Source organism: Corythoichthys intestinalis, chromosome 15 (assembly GCF_030265065.1).
Source record: "Corythoichthys intestinalis isolate RoL2023-P3 chromosome 15, ASM3026506v1, whole genome shotgun sequence".
Taxonomy (NCBI): Eukaryota; Metazoa; Chordata; class Actinopteri; order Syngnathiformes; family Syngnathidae; genus Corythoichthys; species Corythoichthys intestinalis.
The window spans coordinates 47,632,665-47,654,958 of NC_080409.1; the positions used below are offsets into that span (position 1 = coordinate 47,632,665).

The 22,294-nt window shown below is 38.0% G+C and overlaps 1 protein-coding gene across 1 annotated transcript; it reads right to left on the reverse strand.

Annotated features, from left to right (window-relative positions):
* Positions 1–351: 351 nt before the first annotated feature.
* zmpste24 (zinc metallopeptidase, STE24 homolog) lies at positions 352–21,958 on the reverse strand. The gene is made up of 9 exons (XM_057860392.1): positions 21,569–21,958; positions 17,289–17,435; positions 16,998–17,201; positions 16,767–16,919; positions 12,581–12,722; positions 12,342–12,517; positions 5,843–5,947; positions 5,564–5,707; positions 352–1,444 (listed from the first exon to the last, which is right to left on the reverse strand). The coding sequence occupies exons 1-9, from the start codon at positions 21,674–21,676 to the stop codon at positions 1,220–1,222; spliced, it is 1,404 nt and encodes a 467-aa protein (XP_057716375.1). The 5' UTR covers positions 21,677–21,958; the 3' UTR covers positions 352–1,219.
* Between the last annotated feature and the right edge of the window lie 336 nt (positions 21,959–22,294).

The window sequence follows — 22,294 nt, forward strand, 5'->3', positions numbered from 1 at the left end:
TATAGAGCGCTCGGTGCTAAAAGTTGGGAGTCCACGGCATTAGTAACTGGCGGCCATCTTAAAGCAGTGGATTTCTCTGGTTAGCTCTTGCACAGCGAACCTGAAGTGATCATAAGTGATGCAAAATGTAATACAAAATACTTAGTAAATTATGTTACGGTGTAGCTATATCTAGTCTCAAAAGGTGAAATTATCTTTTTGCACGCACAAAAAATAGCTGTCATTGTATCAGTATTTCAAGTATATCACGTTTTAGTTTTCTGATGATACATATGAGTCAACAAAGAGAAATACTAGATGGACTCTTGTGCTAATGTATTGAACATTGTTTTCAATTAAGTGAAAAACATACAAGGCTTGGAATAATTTTATTCAGCAAAGAAAGTATTTGTCTTAACAAGGATCCTCACAGAGCACAAAGTCCCTTATTAGCACATCACCAGGCAACTCTGGGCTCATCCCAGACTGCCCAAAATCAAGATAAATCTCAAACTTAAAAAAATCCACAGAATATTCAGTTTTTTTGTTCATCCCAGAATTCATTTCTATACACTATTCCTCAATTACATATGTGCTAGGTACATTGGACCCCAGTCAGCAAACAGGTGCACGAGTACACTCCCCCAAAGAAAATTTAAAAAACCACAAGCCAAATTCACTTGCAAATAAAAATGCGTTGCTGTGTCTCCAACAGGGTCAAGTATCAGAACAAAGACAATTGGGAGGCACATTTTTTATAACATACAGCACGGCCCCTCATTAGAAACTGGCAACTGAAGTGGTTTGTATAACCAACATTCTTGACTGACTCAAAAAGTAGCAACAAATGCGAGAACATGAATAACCTGGCCTGTGCGTCAATGAAGCTGGATTCCGCGTCATTTGCCACATTGAATTTCATTTTGTATTACCATCTACACTTTCTCAGTTGATGTGGGTTGGGTTTTCATTAGAAATAGGAGACATGTAAACAAAACATTCAATCTAACACACATTGCCCACTTGGGTTCTCGGTATGTTCGCTCTTGACACCTCAGTACCCTTTAGGCTGCCTTGTGCTGATATGTTTTACCATTATAAAAGAAACAAAAAACCAAACCATTAAATGAATTTTCTAAAACAAGATAAAATAAGATGAGGGGAAGCGTCAGAGGGCCAGGACGGATCTCCGGTGGCCTTTAGGAGGAGGCGGCGCCTGCCGCTCCTGCTTCCTAACCAGTCAGTCCTGCTTGACACTGCCGAGTGCTCTGAGACGCTCTAGCAGGGGCGGGTGCGAGTAGTGCCACATGGAGTACAACCAGTCGGCCACGGGGAAGCCCAGGTTGTCCTTGTTCAACTTGATGAGAGAGGAGTAGAGCTCAGAGGCTTTGCCCATGTTGCGTGCAAAAGCGTCCGCTTGAAACTCGAACCTGCGGCTGAGGACAGTCAGGCAGAAGGATAGAAGCTGCAACGACAAAACAAACATGTCAACTCCTTCGGTGTAACTGTACTTTTAGTCATGTAGCATGTGTACTGTTGTAACGATTAATCGATTTAATAGAGTAATTCGATTAGAAAAAAGCTTCAAAGTCAATTTTACTGCTTCTTAAAGGGTATGTAGCGGCAAAGGGGGTGTGAGACATCAATAGAACTGTTATGTGCCAAGATAACAAATATTGATAAAGTTAACAAAAAAATCAATCACATTAATGAACAATTATCGAAAATAGATCGAAAATGACGAACATTTCCAAAAGTGTTCCGGAAATAGCCGAATGGGGCGGAGACGTCACGACAAGTGATTGACAGTCGAGGCGGAGCCAGGTGCCATTGTTTTTTAACGACGAGAGAGTAGCGTTGGGGTTTGTTTGACGAAAACATCACAAAAATGGTTCAAAACTGCTGTGCTATGTGGTGTACAAATAGTTATTTATCGGAATATAGTATCCATGAGTTCCTGAACGCGAAAAAAAAAGCTGGACTACGCAGACAATGGGTAAAGTTCGTCCGTGGAAAGAGGGCTAATTTTCTAGACACAGCCTCCGGCACGCTTTTCTGTGGTGCGCATTTTCCACCTGAAAGCTTCTCGAACTATGGACAAGTGAAATCGGGTTTTGCTAAAAGATTGCTGCTCAAAGGAGACGCCGACCATACACGCGCAGCCACCTAAATGTCCCGAGATATCAAGAAAGAGGACGATGACTGGTAAAGCAGGCTAAAGCTAAGCAAAGGAGGGGAGCAGCCAAGCTCGAAATGGCCAGAGTGAGTACTCTTTTATAATAAAAAAAATGTCACGCATTGGATACAGGACTGGACACATGTATAAATTATCGTTCGTAAAATATATAGAACAAATCCTCTGATCCCATTCATATTTGTGTCTGTTGGCAGAGCGAAAAGCTATGATAGCGCAATAAATGATAATTATTCTATGCATTCCTTTATTTTGCAGTCACGGTATATAAGAGTGTGATAATATCTCGATACAGCGATATATCGGGATATTTTGCAACCCGATGGGTTATCGATATGCTCCCGCCAAGAATCGATACTCTTATTTAACGTATATTGGCCATACAATGGAGTATGGATGCTGTAAACTGCTCAATGTTTGTTGAGCAATTCCTTGGCGGTCCACTAGGGGCGCTCGGGAGTGGCGGTGAGGGTAAAGTGCGCACAAGTTGTCTAGAGAAGAAGAGAGGAAGCTCCAAGTGGGTTGAAAAAATAAAAAAGCTCCGTGAGAACGGTGGAGGAAAAAATGAGAAAAATATTGCTACAAATCACACATGGGGACAACACTTTAGATTTTACACCAACAAGAAAGGAAGTAAGGTGAACAAGGACTTTGCTGTATGCAAGAATTGTCTAAGAAAAATAAGTTTCACTGGGAGCTGGTGACGTAGTGGACACCGGAGTTTGTGAGCTTCGCTTTCATCACTTGAGGTAAGAAAGTTTTGCAATGTAATTGACTTTTTAATTTACATGTATTATTTTGATGACATTTGGTGTTGAATGATATAAAATAAACCAGGACCCTAAACTGGATGAAAATGAATATCGAACAAGCCCACATGAATTTACCGATTTATTTGAGAACCAATTTCCATCTAGTTTCTGTTATTACTGTCATTTTGATACAATAAGCTATAAAAATGGTTTGAATAGGTTCCAAGATATATAAAGTGATGTGCATGATAATTAATGTAGCCTACATATTAAAAATAGGTAATTATTGAATTTTTAATTTCTATACATTCAATTCATATATTTTTTTTTAATTCAATACTTCCAACACAAAAAAAAATCAGGATCTCAACTCAAACGCTATGAAGTAGCTAATATTTTTTGTTTTATTTTGTTGTTTTTAAGGTGAGGAAGACTGTGACTGAGCAAGTCTGACATCTTAAATGCTGAAGCAGATAGCGGAAGTGCTCAAACCAAGCAACAAAGGTCATATACGAAGAAAAGACCCACCAATTTTATCATTGCCCCACTCCAAGCTCAACTGCTGACACCTACGGCACTTTTTATTTATTTATTTTTTTAAAGATTTAAAACTTTAAAGAAATTAAGGGTGCCATTCATCATGATCTCTCCAAGCGATATCAGTGGTCGTGGTTGGTTTCCTCTATATGTGCAGGGGCACAATTTGCAGTAGATTTCTATTTTACAGCAATGTTGCACAGAAAAGGTGTCACTGTTTAATAAATGACTTAAACAATATTTTTTCTATTTTTAAATATCTTTTTTTTTCTTTCGTTTCAACAGTTGTATCGTAGAATGTCATGTATCCAATTTCTGACCAATATATCGATAATCGCTGTATCGTGATATAATCGTTATCGTGAGCCTTGTATCGCGAATCTTATCATATCGTGAGGTGCCCTGAGGTTCCCACTCCTTACGGTATATCAGCTTCACAAAAAGAAATGCAAAACAAATCATTGGTGTTTCCCACACGATCTGCTGCCGATGTTTCATCAGTGTCATTGCTCCCCTCAATGACCGTTTCATTACGCTGCATTGGCGTTCGTTTGGGCTCAAATTGGCAACCTAAAACACCGATTAAAGCTTCGTAACTCTCCTCGTCACCATTAGATGAACATTCGTTACGTCCTTCTACGTCGGATTCGTCGCTTAAACTAGAAACGAAATTATCTGTCATCATCGCCGCCATTCAGTATTAAAGCACTGAGACTTTTTTTGTTGAAGAAACACCCCTCACTGTCAATTCTGAATTCTCTTTTATTGACAACGAGGGGTGTTTCTTCATGAGGGAACCTGGATGTGCAGGACGAACACAATGCATCAGCATAAACAGCTCAAAACACTCCTAATTCTCCCCTCACTAGAAGGAATTATATTGATACAGACTGGCGCTGCCCCCCTAGTGGCCGGTGGCACTCTCTTCACTTGTCGTGACGTCACGCACACAATCTGCCAGATCTCGGGCGCCGGTCGTTTTAGCTTGACAATCGAGCTAAATTTCTCTCATTTTCTTGTGTGTAATTACACAAAGTGGCATGATATGAATACAAAAGGCATGCGTTTATGGATAAATGATGGAATATTAAAATTTTCCCAGGGCATGACATACCCTTTAATGAGAGTGGCATTATGCTGTTTTGAAAGTGTTTAGTTTCATGACACTGCTATCCAGTGGGAATAGTGAATATGACAATAAGTCATCTAGCGACTGAATCCAGCTGTTTTTATTTGAGCTAAAATGTTTGTTCAATCATTTGTAATTTAGTTTATAGAGTTGGAAATAAACGTTGGCATTTAATAGCATTTAAACTAGTGGACCTTTGTTATGCAAGTTAGCAAAGTTTTGTAAAAATGAGTATTATATAGCATTTAAGCTAGCGGACATTTGCTATGCAAGTTAGCCAATTGTTGTAAACATTAGCATTATGTTGAATTTAAACTAGCAGACTTTTGTTATGCAAGTTAGCCAATTTTTGTAAACATTATCATTATATAGCATTTAAGCTAGCGTACTTTCGCTATGCAAGGTAGCCAATTTTTGTAAACATTTTCATTAAAAAACATTTAAGCTAGCGTACTTTCGCTATGCAAGGTAGCCAATTTTTGTAAACATTAGCGTTATATAGCATTTAAGCTAGCGGACTTTCGCTATGCAAGTTAGCCAATTTTTGTAAAAATTAGCATTATACAGTATTTAAGCTAGTGGACTTTTGTCATCCAAGTTGGCCAATTGCATCAATGCAATAATTGGCCAACTTGCATGCTATATAATGCTAAAAAACGCTATATAGGGCTCATGTTTACCAGATTGTTTCTGATGCACGCTAGAAACTATCTGTTGCGAACTAGATTACTTAAATTCATTTTATTTCTGTCGATGTCCCTTTAGGGGCTCTGTAGTTATTCGATCACTCAATTAATCGAACTAGTTATTCAATAGATTAATAGACTCTTTAAATAATCGATAGCTGCAGTCCTAAGCATGCATATTAATTTTTTTCCTATTTAAACATCTGCTTATTACATATGTCCCTTTAAACATGTTTCTATCTGTCTGCATTTCAAATAAACACTACAATTAAAAACCAATGGTTACCTCATTATATGGAGAAAAGATGAACTGGAAGATAATCATCAAGCCAATTAGGGTGGGCTGGCTGTCGTTGAATCCAAATGCGACAAACAACTCCTTCCGTCCGATGAGGGCAGCAAATAGAAAGAAACAAAGAAAGGAATTCATCTGTGGGGAAAGAGAGAAGCGATGTTAACACCAGGATTAAAATATTCACTGCCATTGAAGTTGATAGATGTACAATTCATTTTGACTAGCAAGGTTGGCAGCAATAAAAAAAAAACAAAAAAGCAAATAAATAACCTGACTGATGACAATGTTTTTGACAGTATGACCAAGCTTCCAGTGACCCAGCTCGTGACCCAAAACAGCAAGGATCTCTTGGTTGTTGCATCCTTGTTTCTTGTGCTGTAAAGATGTGAAAATATAGCAAATATTGGTCTGGCTATAGGTTTGTTGAGTTTAGAAAAAGCTGCATTTCTCAAATCATTATTACAGTAGTATTTTACTGCTAATAAGAACAGAAAAAGGTACGATCATTGTTTTGGTGAAAGAAGTGAGTCTAATCTTTCACTTGTTGTCTGTAAATGATCCTGGAAAATCCATAAAACGCTTTAAAATGGCTCTGAAATCAGCTAACATTTACGGAGTTAAATAAAACATTAAAAAGCTGAACATCAAAATATTTACGCCATAAATGATCATCACAACCAGGGTGCTCCCTTATAAATGACATCATTTCATGTTCAAAAAGGTATCGGGGATAAAATGAACGCTTTCAGTGCCATTGCCGACAATCGACGTCCTATCACGTGGCTCTTTTTATCCTTCTGTGCAAAATTGAAATGAGTATCACTAGTAGACATCCAATCAGAGGTGGGTAGAGTAGCCAAAAATTGTACTCGAGTAAGAGTAGCGTTATTTCAAAAATAATATTACCCAAGTAGGTGTAAAAGTAGTCATCCATAAAATTTACTCAAGAACAAGTAAAAAATGCAGACCGAATCCCCTAGTAATGAGTAACATTGAAAGTAACTGCTTATGAAGTTAGATTTTTTTTTAAACAAAGGAATACGTTATCTATATTAAACTAGAGGCGTGCAAAATTTCAGATTCTTAGATTATTCGCGATTCGGCCGTGGAAGATTCGAGAACGATTCACAAACATCCAAATCGATTATTGAATTATACCAGGTAAAGCGAAAATAAAACGCAGTCAGCGCGGTCTTCGGGACACAATGAGGAACGGACCGAGAGTAAATATCATGTGTAGCTAATGCCGCTAGGTTAAAAAAAAAACAAAACAATAATACCTGACTGCGGCCGTCAGCCGCTACAAACAGCGCCCAGTTGCTACAAACATACGGCAACATACGGCTATGGTAGATATCACATATATCGAGACTAGATGTGAAATGACAGACTTTCCCGCGCTAGTAAAATGGGGCCATCTTAAAGCAGTAGACTTCTCTAGAAGGCTCTGTTGTAGAGAACCTAATTACTTTTTATTTAAAATACACCTAAATCGGCAAAATCTTGACTTGAATCTATCTTTAAATGATGAAACAGTTTTAAAACTTTCACATGTCGAAAGTAGACATGAGGGAAATTATGGAATAACGGGCGCAATTTTAACAACTTTAACAGTTGATTCACAACATTAAATAAATCGAATGTAGTTTAAAGCTGCTGATACAGAATGGGGACTTGAGTATTTTATTTACTGTTTTTAACCGGTAACTTAAAACTAAAATAGTAGTTTGGTTTACTTAGCCTGAGAGGATTTTTGAACAATTTTGGAGCAAATACACAAAACATGAAAAGAAAAAAAATGGGGGGCATCAATAATCAATTTATAATCGAATCAGAGTCTCTGAATCGTAATCGTAATTGAATCGTTAGGTGCCCAAAGATTCCCACCTCTAATATTAACCCTTATTATTACACTGTACTACAACCTATTACAGAACCGCATTAAGTCAAAGAAATACAAAAGAAAAATGTATTCCGGCGAGACAAAAAAAAAAATCTGCAGAAATGAAGCATCAATCATCCAAAGAGCACGAGTGCCCTCTAGTGGAGAAAATAGCTCCTAGTTCAGATACGTACGAAGTCCGGCCCGGGGGCCAAATGCGGCCCGTGGTCAAATTTCATCCGGCCCCCAGCCGCTGTCATAAAATCAATAACATCTGGCCCGCAGACAGACTTAATAAATTGGTCTGCAGTACAGCCACCAGCATATCAAGTAGCTTACACACTAAATGCTGCTCCTCATTTACCCACTAAAAGCTAGCAGCACTCTAAGCAACAGCAAAAAAGTTGACTGCGATGGCCGACGCTTCAAGGATAAGTGGAAATTGGACTATTTCTTCACTAAAATATGCAACAACTTTGCCTCATTTGCAAAGAGACAGTCGCTGTTTTTAAAGAGTTCAATGTGAGGCGATATTACCAAACAAGACATTCTGACATGTACGACAAGATTACAGGGAAGATACGCAGCGAGAAATTGAAGCAACTTGAAGCTAGTTTAATTTCACAGCAGCAGTATTTCGCAAGAGCCCGAGAGTCAAAAGAGAACGCCACAAGGCTAGTTGCAAGATTGTTGAAATTATTAATTAAAAACAATAATGAAGCAAATGTGACACACTAAATGGCTTGCTAAAATTTGCTTAAATATATTGTTCTCCGTAAAGGTCGTCAGCCAAGGTCGGCCCCCCACATTGTTACCACACCAAATCTGGCCCCCTTTGCAAAAACTTTGGACACCCCTGTCCTAGTTTGAATAAATAGCTGAATAATTAATAGTTCTTGCATAGTTCCTCTTTTGAAATTAAAATGATCATATCTCCGGTTTTCCATGGTCAATCGGTGCCAAATAAAAACTGGGAGAGAGGTTGAAAACTGCACTTTCAAATCATGCTGAAGGCAGCGCTCTTTGTAAAATACCAAATTTTTTACGGTGCTTTAAAGACGCCTCGTGATTGAACAGGCCAGCATGATCATAAAACGGGAAGCTTAATTGGTATCATGGAATAATGTGATTATTGTTGCGACGTCTCGTTGGGGAAACTTGTAGAGCTACTGTTGCCATTGCTGAAAAAAAAAAAAAAAGGGTAAAATCTGACATGTACAATGAAGAGGAAAAATGTAATGACTAGGGTAGCTCAAAGTAGCTAAGTAAGAGTATCATTTCTTCAAGTAAAAGTACCGTAATTTTTGGACTATAAGACGGACCTGACTATAAGCCGCGACCCACCAAATTTGACATGAAAACTGCATTTGTTCCCAAGCTTTAAACCAACTGGCTGCAAAGCTTCATTGCTTCAAGGAGCTTCACTTGGCCATCACTGCTTCATTGGGGGAGACAGTCAACCTCTGCTGCCACCTGCTGTCAACACTGTTGTTGTCCAACATGCCTCCTAACATGCATTGCAGCGCTACAGATGTAAATACCAATCAAACTCCAGTTCTGTGCTAATTATTTCTTCAGTTACTGTTCCAGTTGTTTCATGAATTGCTAGTAATGGTATTTGGTAACACTTTATTTGACAGTGGCGCCATAGGACTGTCATACGACCATCAAAATTTTGACATGACACTGCCAGTAGCATTAATGAATGCTTATGACAGATGGTATTATGTGTCATCTGGCGAATTATCCGTTTTGAATGGATGTTAAAGATCCGAGCTGGACATAAATGGAGTTAGTGACATAATTGCCAGATGACAGTTAATTACATCGGTCATAAGCATTAATTAAGGCCCATGATAGTGTCATGTCATAATTATGACGGTCTTATGGCAGTCTTATGACGCCGCTGTCAATGAAAGTGTTACCTATTAACCCAAATCAACTAATAAGCCGCACTGGACTATAAGCCGCAGGATTCAAAATGAAGGAAAAAAGTTGCGACCTATAGTCTGAAAATTAGGGTAAAAAGTAGAGGCGTGCGAAATTTACGATTCTTAGATCAATCGCGATTCGGCCGTGGAAGATTCTAGAACGATTCACAAACATCCAAATTCCGATTATTGAATTATACTGGGTAAAGCAGAACTAAAACACAGTCAGCGCGGTCTTCAGGACGCAGTGAGGAACGGACCGAGAGTAAATATCATGTACAACTCATGCCGCTAGATAAAAAACAATAATACCTGACTGTGGCCGACAGATGCTTCAAACAACGCCCAGTTGCTAGTTGCTACAAACATACGGACACATACGGCTATAATAGATATCACATATACCATATTTGCCCAAATATAGGACCGTGTTTTTTGCATTGAAATAAGACTGAAAAAGTGGGAGTCGTCTTATATTCGGGGTCTGGACATTATACCCATTGACGACGAGGGCGCCAGATATAGATTAAGCGAATGCTGAACTTGAGTAATGTTCTGTCATGACAGATCTCAGCTACTCTCAAGTTTAACCAGTTTGCATTATTTTATTGCAATGTTTTTCCTTATTCAGATTTGTTTCAAGACTACAGTTACAGTTAGACCTCACTTTGATGGTTAATGCAATTATTGCAATTTTGTTGTTTTATCACAATAGATGGTTTATTTACATTTCAAAAACCAGAAGCCATTCATTTACCAATGTGATTTTTTAGTTTACATATTTAAATGTTCAGATATTAAAATTTGAATGAGGCAAAATAAGATGCTTTTTCTCTCAAATATATTGTTATAATCATTTGTTTCAGATGTTCTGTAATTATTTTCTGTATAAAAATTAATTTGGTGTTCAAAAAGTCTTTTTTTCAAACTTGAGTCTTGAAAAATAGGGGGTCGTCTGATAATCAAGGCCGTCTTATATTCGGGCCAATACGGTATGTAGAACTAGATGCAAAATGACAGACGACGGCGGCATTAAACATGCGAAATGACTGACTTGCCGTTTAGTAGTAAACAGCTGCCATCTTAAAGTGCATGTGACACAAAAAAGCATGTTTATTTCATAATACACGCGGTATTTAATGCTCCTGAATGATATGGACCGCTTGGATGTGTGTGGAAGCGATTGCTATATTTATTTAGTTTTTTTAATCCCGCGCCATGAAAATGAGTGACTTCCGGCTTCGGTCTTGCATTGAGGAGGAGGGCGCTGTGACGTGTACGGTAGAAGGTGTCCTCCTCACTATACAGCGTACTGTTGTGTATGAGGACGAAGGATTCAGCTGATTTTGCGGATTAATACGTTTATTTTTCGCATCACGCCAGCCAAACGACTGCAGAAAAATCATTCTGTATGAGGGAGAGGCGTATGCGCCTTTTTGCAGTTTCAAAAAGTTCCCATTCACCGTGGATATTGGCCAAAACAAGCCCTACTACTGTGGGACCATTTGACTTACGAGAAAATGAGCAAACATCTTGTTTTGTATTATGTCAAATACAGCGATTACAAAGCAAACACTACAAACTTCCTTGAAATAAAGGACTACTTACGTTTGATCATTGATGGGCATGTAAAAAGCTCTCCTCATGCACATTAGCTGCACGTTAGCTGCACAACAACTGCAGCCGCCCTCCTCCAGGGAACGAGCTATAAACTGCTCTCCGCCGGGCGGTTTGCCGGTCCGCGAAGACAATCGACAACCCAGTTGTCATGTCAAATAATCCGGGCTAGTTATGTGTGATTTTCCGCTTCGAAGACTTTGAAACATCCCTCGGTTCGGGTTAGCATGTCGGCTAGCTGTCACGCCTCTTGGTTTGTTTACATTCTCCGAAGCCGTGGAAGGGAAATGACATATGTCCGATTTAGGTGTCATAAAATATCGTTCGGGAGGTGCGACAGTAAAGGTGAAATGTCATAAAATATCGTTCGGGAGGTGCGACAGTAAAGGTGAAGTCGACAGTTTTGACCATTATGGAGTAATTTTGCCATGTCGTCCTGAATAAGTGCATTTTTATTATTTCATATTCCATTTAGCAGAAGACTTATTTGTCATGACCATGCCATTTATTTAGCAATTGGGGAAAATACTTGGATAAAAAGAATATCCTGTAAAAATATTGGAGTAGAGAGACTGAAACAATAACATTTTGCGGCTCTCTTCGTTGCGTTTTCCTTGTTCTGAATAATTCCCCCTCAATGGGCAGAATAGTAAAACCGATGAGCCAAGTCTCCCACTGACGTCATCCACCTGTTGGGGACGCTAGAGCCCTATAATGGTAGGAGTGGCTAATCGGCAGATTAAAAGACCAATTTCTCGTCATTGTGTGCTTAACTAAATTGTTGTATATAGTCGAATCGTCTCAAAATATGATTCTAATTCACATAATAATGCTATTTAAGACTTTTTTTCTCCTGTCGTATGCTCTTTAAAGCCGTCGACTTCTCTAGAAGGCTCTGTTGTAGTGAACCTAAATAACGTTTTATCTAAAATACTCCTAAATAGGCAAAATCAATAATCGATTTATAATCGAATCGGAGCCTCTGAATCGTAATCGAATCGTTAGGTGCCCAAAGATTCGTAGTAAAACTACTATTAGAAGTACATTTTTCTCCAAAAGTTACTCACATACGTAAATGTAACGCGTTCCAACCCACCTCTGTGTCCAACCCATTTGAAGTGGGACGGTTAGCTGGGTAGTGCCTCCCCTTCCCACTTCAAATGGGTTGGACGTCTATAGATGTTAGCTAGAAAGCCGATTTGAACAGGACACCAACACTATGAACAAAGCAAAAAGCAGAATCTCATTGCCCGCATATTGTAGATGCTGAAATTCTCATGTGAAAGCACCCTAGACTTCCATTTCAAACTTAGGAAAAAGTTTAAAGCAGCGTTGTCACCTTTGGCTTGGATTTTGAGTCGCCTTGATCGCCGTCATTTTCAGGTTGGACGGGCTTTGCCTCTTCCCCCTTGTTTAGTGGGGAATAGTCCTCCAGCAGCGTGTCAAACAGCACGATACGTTTGTTCTTGAAAAAGCCGTAGAAGTACGCGTTGCTGTGTGAAGACCGTTTGGAACCTGACGACAAAGCAGATTTTGAAAAACAGGACAGACACACAGATTTCATTTTCAATCACATACCTTCAACGACGTAAACTTTTGTGAGTGGGAAACTTATACTGCTGGCCATGGCTTCAATTTCAGTTTTCAGCTCTCCGTCTGGCAAAGGAGTGAATTTATCAAACAAGGGAGCGATGTAGTCAGCGTAGATGGTCACGAGGATCTGAGAATGATGGGAAGGCAGCAAGAGTACTGTTACAAGACATTTATTGATATAAATGACTACAGGGAGGCTTCAAGGTTCGATGTCCTCGACCTATGACATTTCGACTTGATGACACCTGTGCCTCGTCCACCATTTAGTCCCCAGCACCATACTCTCTACTGAGCTAGCGCATAGTGAGTCCCTGTGTTTTGTACCTTTGCCTTTTGTACTAGTGGTGTCAACAATAATCGATGCGGCGATGCATCCCGATGGGGGGCATGGACGATTCGATTTGATTCGATGCGGGCAACAAGCCGAATCGATTCAGCGCATTTTTTAATTTATAAGTACGTTCAAAAATCTTCCCTGCGCAATTCCGGTGATGCACCGGATTTGGTTTCCCCATTTGTATTATTGTTCTCATGTTTCATTTTTTACACATCGCATAACTCTGGTCAAGTTTCCCAACAACCTCGTAGAAGCCAAAATGTCTCCAGATGTCTGCTTTCAACGTCTTAGGTGGATCAATAATCTTTCTTGCTCCCTCTTTCTCCGTTTCCGGTTAGTAAATACCTGAGCTGAGCCTCTAACGGTATTTAAAAAAAAAAAAATCAATAAATGAGGATCTAAGTATAAAAAAAAAGAATAATTCCGCTAGCTTAAATGCTATAATAGGCTAGCGTTTTTTTTTTTTTTTTTTACAATGATCTTGACAAATCGTTCAAACACATATTCTTACAAAAAAAAGCTAAATATACCTATAAACTAAATTCCGAATGCATATAAAAAACATTAGCTCAAACAAAAACTAACCTTATGTTGGTCTTAACAGGTCTTATCATATTCACTGTTGCCACTAGACGGAAGTGTATCCACCCAAATAAAAAAACTAAATGCAAACACTTTCAAAACAAACCATTACAACACCACTAAACAAATTAGGGCTGCAGATATCGAATATTTTAGTAATCTAGTATTCGACTGAAAATTCTATCGATTAGTCGAGTAATCGGATAAAACATTTTTTTAGGTAGAGAGCAATTATAAATATACACGACAAAAAATGACATTTCATCTAATGTTGAACCATTTTCAGTCAACCAATGTCTTTATTTTCGATGTAAATTGTTGAAACTAGGGCTGCAGCTATGGAATATTTTAGTAGTCGATTAATCGATGAACTAGTTAGTTAGTTAGTATATAGCAAAAGTCCGCTAGCTTAAATGCTATAAAATGCTAACGCTTTTTTTTTTTTTTTTTTTTTACAAAGCTCTTAACAAATGGTTCAGACACATATTCCCTCAAAAAAAAAAAAAAGCCTAAATATACCAATAATCTAAATTACGAAATTTACGAATGTATTAAAAAAAAACATTAGCTCAAACAAAAACTTGGCTTATGTTGGTCTTAACATGGAGCAGCTGGATTCAGCCATGTGAAATGAGGCAGACAAGAGGGCAGTGTATCCCCCCAAATCAATAAGTATAAACTAAATGCAAACACTTTCAAAATAAACCATTACAACACCATTTTAATTAAACGAATACTCGAAGCAGCAAAATTTAATTCAAATCTTTTTTTTTCTAATCGTATACTCGAGTTAATCGATTAATCGTTGCAGCACTGAAACAAATATTCGAAGCAGCAAAGTTGGATTCGAAGCTTTTTTTCTCATCAAATTACTTGAGTTAATGGATTGATCTTTGCAGCACTTTATAGCAGTCAAGTTAGCATTAGCATAAAGCATGGTTGGCAAGCATTCTCTTAAACTCTTGGGACTTTTTTAAACATACGAAATAACAGTATTTCCGCTAAATGTGGATTACCATCTCCAAGTTAGTATTCTTGTACAGTTACAAGACGTGCTCTTATGTCAATGTTTATTGGAAATTGTTGGAAATTTTTTTTTTTATATATTTCAGTAACTACGACGAAAATTAGAAGGGCTGCTGAAAACAACACTGTTTTATAATACAGGGTCCCCCCAGGATTGATAAATCTAAATTCAAGACCTTTAAGACCTTTATTAATGCCATTTCAACTGAAAATTAATACTTTTCTCGCACCCATTATTTAGATAATATTGAATCATATTAAAAAAATAAAGCACTGAACATCAAATTTAACCTCAATTACTAAGTGTGTTTGACAAGAGAATGCACATTTATTGAAGATACAATTAAAACATTTAAATATAAGGTCTTTCAGATTTGTTTTTTCCAGGATAAAATGGATTTTACACTATTATGGTAAAGCAACTTCAGAAATTACATTTGCAATACAACAGGTTTCCCTTTTAAGAGGACCTAGTGAAGGTGGTAGGTAGATGATTGTCAAGTTGGCCACCTTAACTGTAAAGTGCTTGCTTGCAATTGGCAGTGAAAGTTTAAAAAACAGCAACTAAATGGCAGTAGTTTACCATTAATTACCACAAAATAAAGCTACACATGACCATTTCCCTTGGTAATTGTTTTTTTCTAATCACATTACAAGAAGTATACAATACACATGTTAATCCTTTGTTAGCTATTGAAGACATTTCTTTTAATCGATAGAGAAAATCCATACTCTTATTCAATCAAGACAAACATTTAAATATACCAGGAGGTGTTTTACTATCACCTACCTTATGATTTGCCTATCACCATGCCATGTTATTCAACGTTACCCCGCACTCGTTCCAATAATAGTGTCAACTGTGTTGTGTATCTGAGGGTGATATGAATCTACGACTCTGGTTTATCCATGCTAAGGCTAGTGCACCTGCCAATACTCCATTGATCATGGCTAACTCTTGAGTTAAAACTACGAAATTCAAATTCATTCGAAAGGCAAACCGTGCAGAAATACATTATTGCATCTAACACATTTTAATTGGAGAAATTGGCAACTTACTTTGAAATGTTAAGCAGGTCCACTGCCTTTGCATGACCCATAAACTGCGACCCAAAGTATCTGGATGCCGATCCAATACCTCACATGCTGGTCCAACTGTTTGGACTTGATTGTCTTGTTGAGGCTTTCCTCGAACATGACAACTAAGGTATCTGAGCAGTTCCTTACGTTAGCACACAGTACTGTGCGATTGCCTGCTGTTGTGATGTTGATGCTAATGATGCTAACAGCGCGCAGGCACGAGGTGCATTATGATTTGTAGTGCAGTGCATCGTAAAAATTCTACGCGTCATCTTCGTTATGGATTAAAAAAAAAAAACTTCGTCACGGATATAATTTAGGTTGCACTGAGATGTTCTTCAAAATTAAAACCACGGTGAAAAAATTCCAGACTTACGACAGCTAATTTAATACTTTTAATACCTTTACTAATGTGTGAGATGTGCTTTAATGCTTTTGCACAATAACAGTATTAACAGTATTCACAATAACAGTATTTACAATAATTAAAGCAATTATGTGTGTTTAAAACTAGGTGTTATGATTATGTTTTCTCATGTAACAGTTTATTCGCCTGTGCTTTAGTGTTTACACGATGAAAAGAGTAAGGTTTCTGTTTTCAGTAAACGTTACCATAATGTTTCATTCTGGTTTCTGTTCTCAGTAAAGAATACCTTAGCAGCTAAACGAAACTCACGTGTGTGCAATAAAAGGCTGCGCTCCTCAGGGGGAGGGCAGAGAAGCTTGTTGTGAGCCACCAGCACCGCATCAACCTTCCTCCTGACGGCCGTCAGCGTAAAACCTTATCTCTGTCTCCGTTCTGATCCTTGTCTTCGTCCTCCTCTAGGTCTTTATTATTTTGCTAGATACAAGTAAGTTTAGACCTAACATAATGGAAAACTAAATTCAATGATTTTTTAATACTTTTAATAGCCCGCGGGTACCCTGTAATAAGTATTTTGACGTAAATGTCGACTTTAACAGTGAAATCCGACTGGTACGGAAATTCAGGTGACATCACCAGCCTAGGAACTGAACTCATTTCTCAACTCGAGGACTCCCTGAACTTAGTATGATGCTGAAGAAAGTAAAATGCACGCGACTGTGCATTTAAGAAGTAATAGAAAGTGAGCCCCAACGGTGTTGTTGTAAAAGCCCACAACTCACCAGGGAAACAGCCAGGGTGAAGAGCCAGGCGTAGATGAAGAAATAGTCCCCTCCAATTTTGATGATGTAGAGTAGCAGCGAGGTTACGGGCAGCAGGATACACTGAGTCACGGCAAACTTCTTCAAGGCATCTATGATGAAGAACCCCAGCGTCTAAAGAGAGAATCAAACCATTAATACAGTCCTGACAACCGTTTGATTCGGAATTTGACCAAATATTCGAAGGCTTACCTGCTGGTTGAAGCCATGCTTCTCCTCAATGACAAACGTGTTGTACAAACTCCAGGGAAGGCCAGTCAAAGCGGTGAACAGGGTGGCGAGAGTCAAAAACACAAGAGACTGCGTGATCTCGTACTCCGGCCCGAATCCAAAGTACTTTATCTCTTCGCCAGCGATGTCCCACAGATAAGGAATCCCACCAAGGAGCAAGACCAGCTTTGTTTAGAAGAACACCAAAAATACCAATTACTTCATAATAAATACTCTATTAATAATAAACACAATGACTCATCGGCATCTTACCGTTCCTTCCGTTTCTGAATACAGACCAGACCAAAAGCTGAAGTTACTTTTATCCAGCTGATAGAGTCGGGATTTTTCAAATGTTTCTGAATCGATTATCTTTCCGAGCTCTTGTGGCACATTTGTCGTTGATCTGTATATCCTCCGCTGCAGGGATGACAGACATAATCAAACCGTAAAAAAATATATATATATATTAGGGCTGTCAAAATTATCGCATTAACGGGCGTTAATTAATTTTTTTAATTAATCACGTTAAAATATTTGACGCAATTAACGCACTAGGCCCGCTCACACAGATTTAAATGTCAGTACAGTGAAAGGCCAACTTGTTAATTGTTTTATGGAGTTTTTCCGCCCTCTGCTGGCGCTTGGGTGTGACTTGCATATATTATCTGGCGTAATGTCGCCCTCTGCTGGCGATTCAGTGCAGCTGATTATTTGGGTTTCGGCGCGCTTTTCTGACGTGATTATATGTCGACGCGAACTCACACTAATAGACAGTGCTATTCAGACCAGCTAACGTCCGCATCCAGTATTCAGTGGCAGTTCTCATAGCCCCATCACACTGTTTGTGTCTAATACATGCATCGCTTGTGAGTTATATTCCTCCTTTGTTTATATTCATGAGCATTAGATAGTTATTGATGATGTGTATTTGAATTTGTTCACATATATGGTGAAATGCAGTTACATTGTTAGATGCCTGTGAGCTAATTGGCTAGTGCTACTGCTCAAATGGACACGTGTGTGTACATTTTATGTTATTTTGTGATTTATGCAAGTTATTGACACATTGCCTTGTTATTTTCAGTTTTACAAAAATACAAGAAACGTGCTCCTGTCAAAAAGAGATGACTTCAGTAAAGCCCATGCAACTTTGCCACCACCGTCTGATTTCTTTTTGGAACTTATGTTCGCTGTCTGTCAATTTGTGTACTCACACACATTGAGGACAGAATAGGGCTACTAGTTTTTTTTTTGGATTGAAAATTTTACAAATTTTATTAAAACGAAAACATTAAGAGGCGTTTTAATATAACATTTCTATAACTTGTACTAATATTCATCTTTTAAGAACTACAAGTCTTTCTATCCATAGATCACTTTAACAGAATGTTAATAATGTTAATGCCATCTTGTTGATTAATTTTTATAATAAACAAATACAGTCCTTATGTACCGTATGTTGAATGTATATATCCATCTTGTCTTATCTTTCCATTCCAACAATAATTTACAGAAAAATATGGCATATTTTATAGATGGTTTGAATTGCGATTAATTGCGATTAATTACGATTAATTAATTTTTAAGCCGTAATTAACTCGATTAAAAATTTTAATCGTTTGACAGCCCTAATATATATATGTGTGTTAAAATGTCAATGAATACATGTAATTGTACAGTGGTATGAAAAAAAAAATCTGAACCTTTTGGAATTTCTCACATTTCTGCATAAAATTACCATCAAATGTGATCTTTGTCAAAATCACACAGATGTAAAAACGGTGTCTGCTTAAACTTAAACAACCAAAAATTTATAGGTTTTCATATTTTAATGAGGATGGCATGCTAACAATGACAGAAGAGGGAAAATAAGTGAGTGAACCCTCTGCCTAAGGTCAATTTAGAGCAATTGAAACCAATTTTTACCAAACAATTTAAGTCAGGTGTGTGCCCAATCACTGACGAGTGGTTTAAAGCTACCCTGCCCACTATAAAACACACACCTGGTAAGAAATGTCTTGATGAGAAGCATTGTCTGATATGCATCATTGCTCGGTCAAAAGGGCTCTCTGAAGTTGTTGATTTGTATAAAGCTGGGAAAGGATACAAAACCATCTCTAAAAGCCTGGATGTTCCTCAGTCGACAGTCAGAGAAGTTGTCAACAAATGGAAAGAGTTTGGCACTGTTGCTTCTCTCCCTAGGATTGGCCGTCCACCAAAGATGACGCCAAGAGTTCAGCGCAGAATACTCAGAGAGGTAAAAAAAAACCATAGTGTCTGCTAAAGACTTACAGAAATCACTAGCACAGTCCAATATCTTTGTGCACACATCTACTATATGTAAAACTATGGCCAAGAATGATGTTAATGGGAGGACTCCACGGAGAAAGCCACTGCTGTCTAAAAAAAATAGACATTGTTGCTTGTTTAATGTTCGCAAAAAGCCACTTGGACACTCCACACAAGTTTTGGCAAAATATTTAAAATACAATGTTATGTGTGGAGGAAAAATGGAACAGCTCAACAACATCCACACCTCATCCCCACCGTGAAGCATGGTGGATGGAGCATCACGATTTGGGGCTGTTTTACTGCCTCAGGGCCTGGACAACTTGCAATCAATAATGGAAGAATGAATTCAAAAGTTTATCAGGACATTTTACAGGAAAACCTGAGGCCTTCTGTCAGACAGTTCAAGCTAAAAAGAGGATGGATGCGGCCACAAGACAATGATCCAAAACACAGAAGTAAATCAACTTTAGATTGGTTTTGGAAAAACAAAATACACGTTCTTGAGTAGCCAAGTCAAAGTCCAGACTTGAACCCCATTGAGATGTGTGGCATGACCTAAAAACAGCAATTCATGCCAGAGATCCCATGAATCTGACTTAACTATAGCAGTTTTGTAGAGAAGTGGGCCAAGACTAGTCCTGATTGATGTGCCAGACTAATCTGCGGGTACCGGAAGCGTCTGGTGGAAGTTATTGCTGCCTAAGGGAGTCACAAAAGATTAAACGTGATGGTTCACTTACTAATTTTCCCCCATCAGTCATTGTTTGCATACTATCATCATTAAAATATAAAAACCTAAAAATGTTTGGGTGGTTTGTTTTCACTGTTTTTTCGTCTGTGTGATTTTGACAAATATCAGATCAAATTTAGTGATTTTATGCAAAAATGTGAGAAATTCCAAAAGGTTCAGGTAGTATTTCATATACAGTAACTGTAATTAACACCACTTTGATAAAACTGCAGCAATACTTTCATTTACAGTATATGCTGAAAGTAAAACCGGTTTTGGTTGGTTTGAATTTCAATTTGGGTGAAACAACTTGACAGCTATGAAGTTTTTGCTCTTTGAAACTCAATTCATCGACAGTGGGTAGGAAATTTTCAGATACTTTGACAAAGTATTCGTTTGTATTCAAATGGAGCGGAAAAAAATGAAAAATAATAATAGAATTTTTAAAATCACATAATTTGGTACGTACTCAGTGATGGTTGTCAACTTGTTGTTGACTTATTGACAAGGTGAGATAAGGTGAGCTGCATTCCAAATACTGGCGTGGTTGATATTGCAAATAAAGGTGTGATTATATCGCTGATCATTTCAAGCCTGTTGTTGAGATTAGTTGACATTCAATAAGGAATATATGCATTAAGGGTTATTAAATTATAAAGAGGCTACTTCTGGGTTTTGAAGGATCTTATCTGATAATTGAATGATTTCTCTCAAAATCAAGCTAAGGTCTTGGATGACAACAATTGATTCGGATCATAGAAATGACTATCGGAATGTCATTTCTTAAAATATGGATGGGGATATCTGTATAATTAATGTTACAGGATTTTATTGGGTAAAAGGATTTATGTTTGAGTCAGTTTTTCGCCCCAATGAAAAACAAAGAACTAGATTTTTACCATTTGAAAATGATCTTGGCTCCAACGGAAAGGTTGTTTCATTCTTTCGATGGTTAAAAAATTGATTTCGTTGCTAACATATGCTTTAACACATTTCATTCCACAGATCTTTTTTTTTTTTTAATATTAAATGTATTTGTAACTTTAAGGTGCTACCTACCACTGACACCTGGTTTGGATGTTTAACTCATGAACTTCCATTCCAAATGTGCCGTTTTTACTTTGATCACAGTTACTTTAGCATGTTACTTCACACTCAAAGGAAACAACATTTTATTGTAGTAAAGGCTTTTATGTTATGTAATGAACATAAGCTGCCATTGACGGTGACAGACGTCCAATCCATTTTGACTGACAATAACAGTCATGGAAATGACTTTTATCATCGACTTTAAAACATTTAGTGTTAGTAATGGACACGCTAATACTTTAGGTGCCATCTGACGTCTATCACCGTCAATGGCAATCTTATTTCAATTCTAGAAATCACACTTACAATTGATTTGAAGTCCATAGCTGTCAATGTCAGTAAGTTAAATGTCTGGGGTGACTTTAAGGTTAAATAGGTTTTTTAAAAATTTTGAACAAAGAACGTTAAGATTTTGCTTAGTGAATAACAAGGAACTTACCTGTCTATATGCAAGGTAGGCCTCCCATAGATACATCGTCCACGAAAAGCCCAAAACCGCATAAAATATCTGGTTTTCCACCGGTATCTGACTTAAACTGTCGAACATATTTGCTGAAATGTTCTTGTTTGGATAGTGAAATCAAGGAAGTCACGGGTAGCTTCCCAAGCTAACAGCAACGTTATTGCTCCTTCAGCCTGGCGAGTTGCGAACAAACTAAACAGAATACGAGTCTAATCGACGAAGAGCGTCCGAGAGCATGAAATCGACCCAAAAGCGACTTCAAAGGTGAGCGAAAGTTGTTCTTAAGCCTCCATCGTCAATAATGACTTTTCATTCATGAGGAGCGCGAATCTTCTTCTTTTCTCATTTCCGCCTATTTGGACGCATACTGACGCATTACTGCCACCTAGAGTTGAGCGACGTTATACCATCTTGTGTTGTAAGCATAGGCGGAGTTGACTTTTGTAGCAAGGGGGCAAAACATGTTGATCAGTGGCGCCTCCAGAAATTTTTCATAGGGGTGGCCAGATGCGGCTACTTAAAATCTTGGGGTGGGCAAAACTAAAAGCCATAATTTCAGGTTTTCATTATATTATTGCAGTTAAAAAGGTCAGGGGAAAACTATCAGAAAGACTTAAGGACACGGCTACTGATATACTGTAATGTCGTCACCAGGAGGATACCGGAAACGATGCCCTGTAATAATACATTTTAAAGTGCTTG

Bases quoted from the DNA above. Each gene is read 5' to 3' on its own strand.
- zmpste24 (XM_057860392.1), bottom strand. From the start codon at position 21,676: ATGTTCGACAGTTTAAGTCAGATACCGGTGGAAAACCAGATATTTTAT. The intron at 16,920-16,997 runs GTAAGCCTTCGA...TTCTCTCTTTAG, and splicing joins AGCATGGCTTCAACCAGCAG to ACGCTGGGGTTCTTCATCAT. The intron at 5,708-5,842 runs GTTATTTATTTG...CTTTCCCCACAG, and splicing joins AAAACATTGTCATCAGTCAG to ATGAATTCCTTTCTTTGTTT.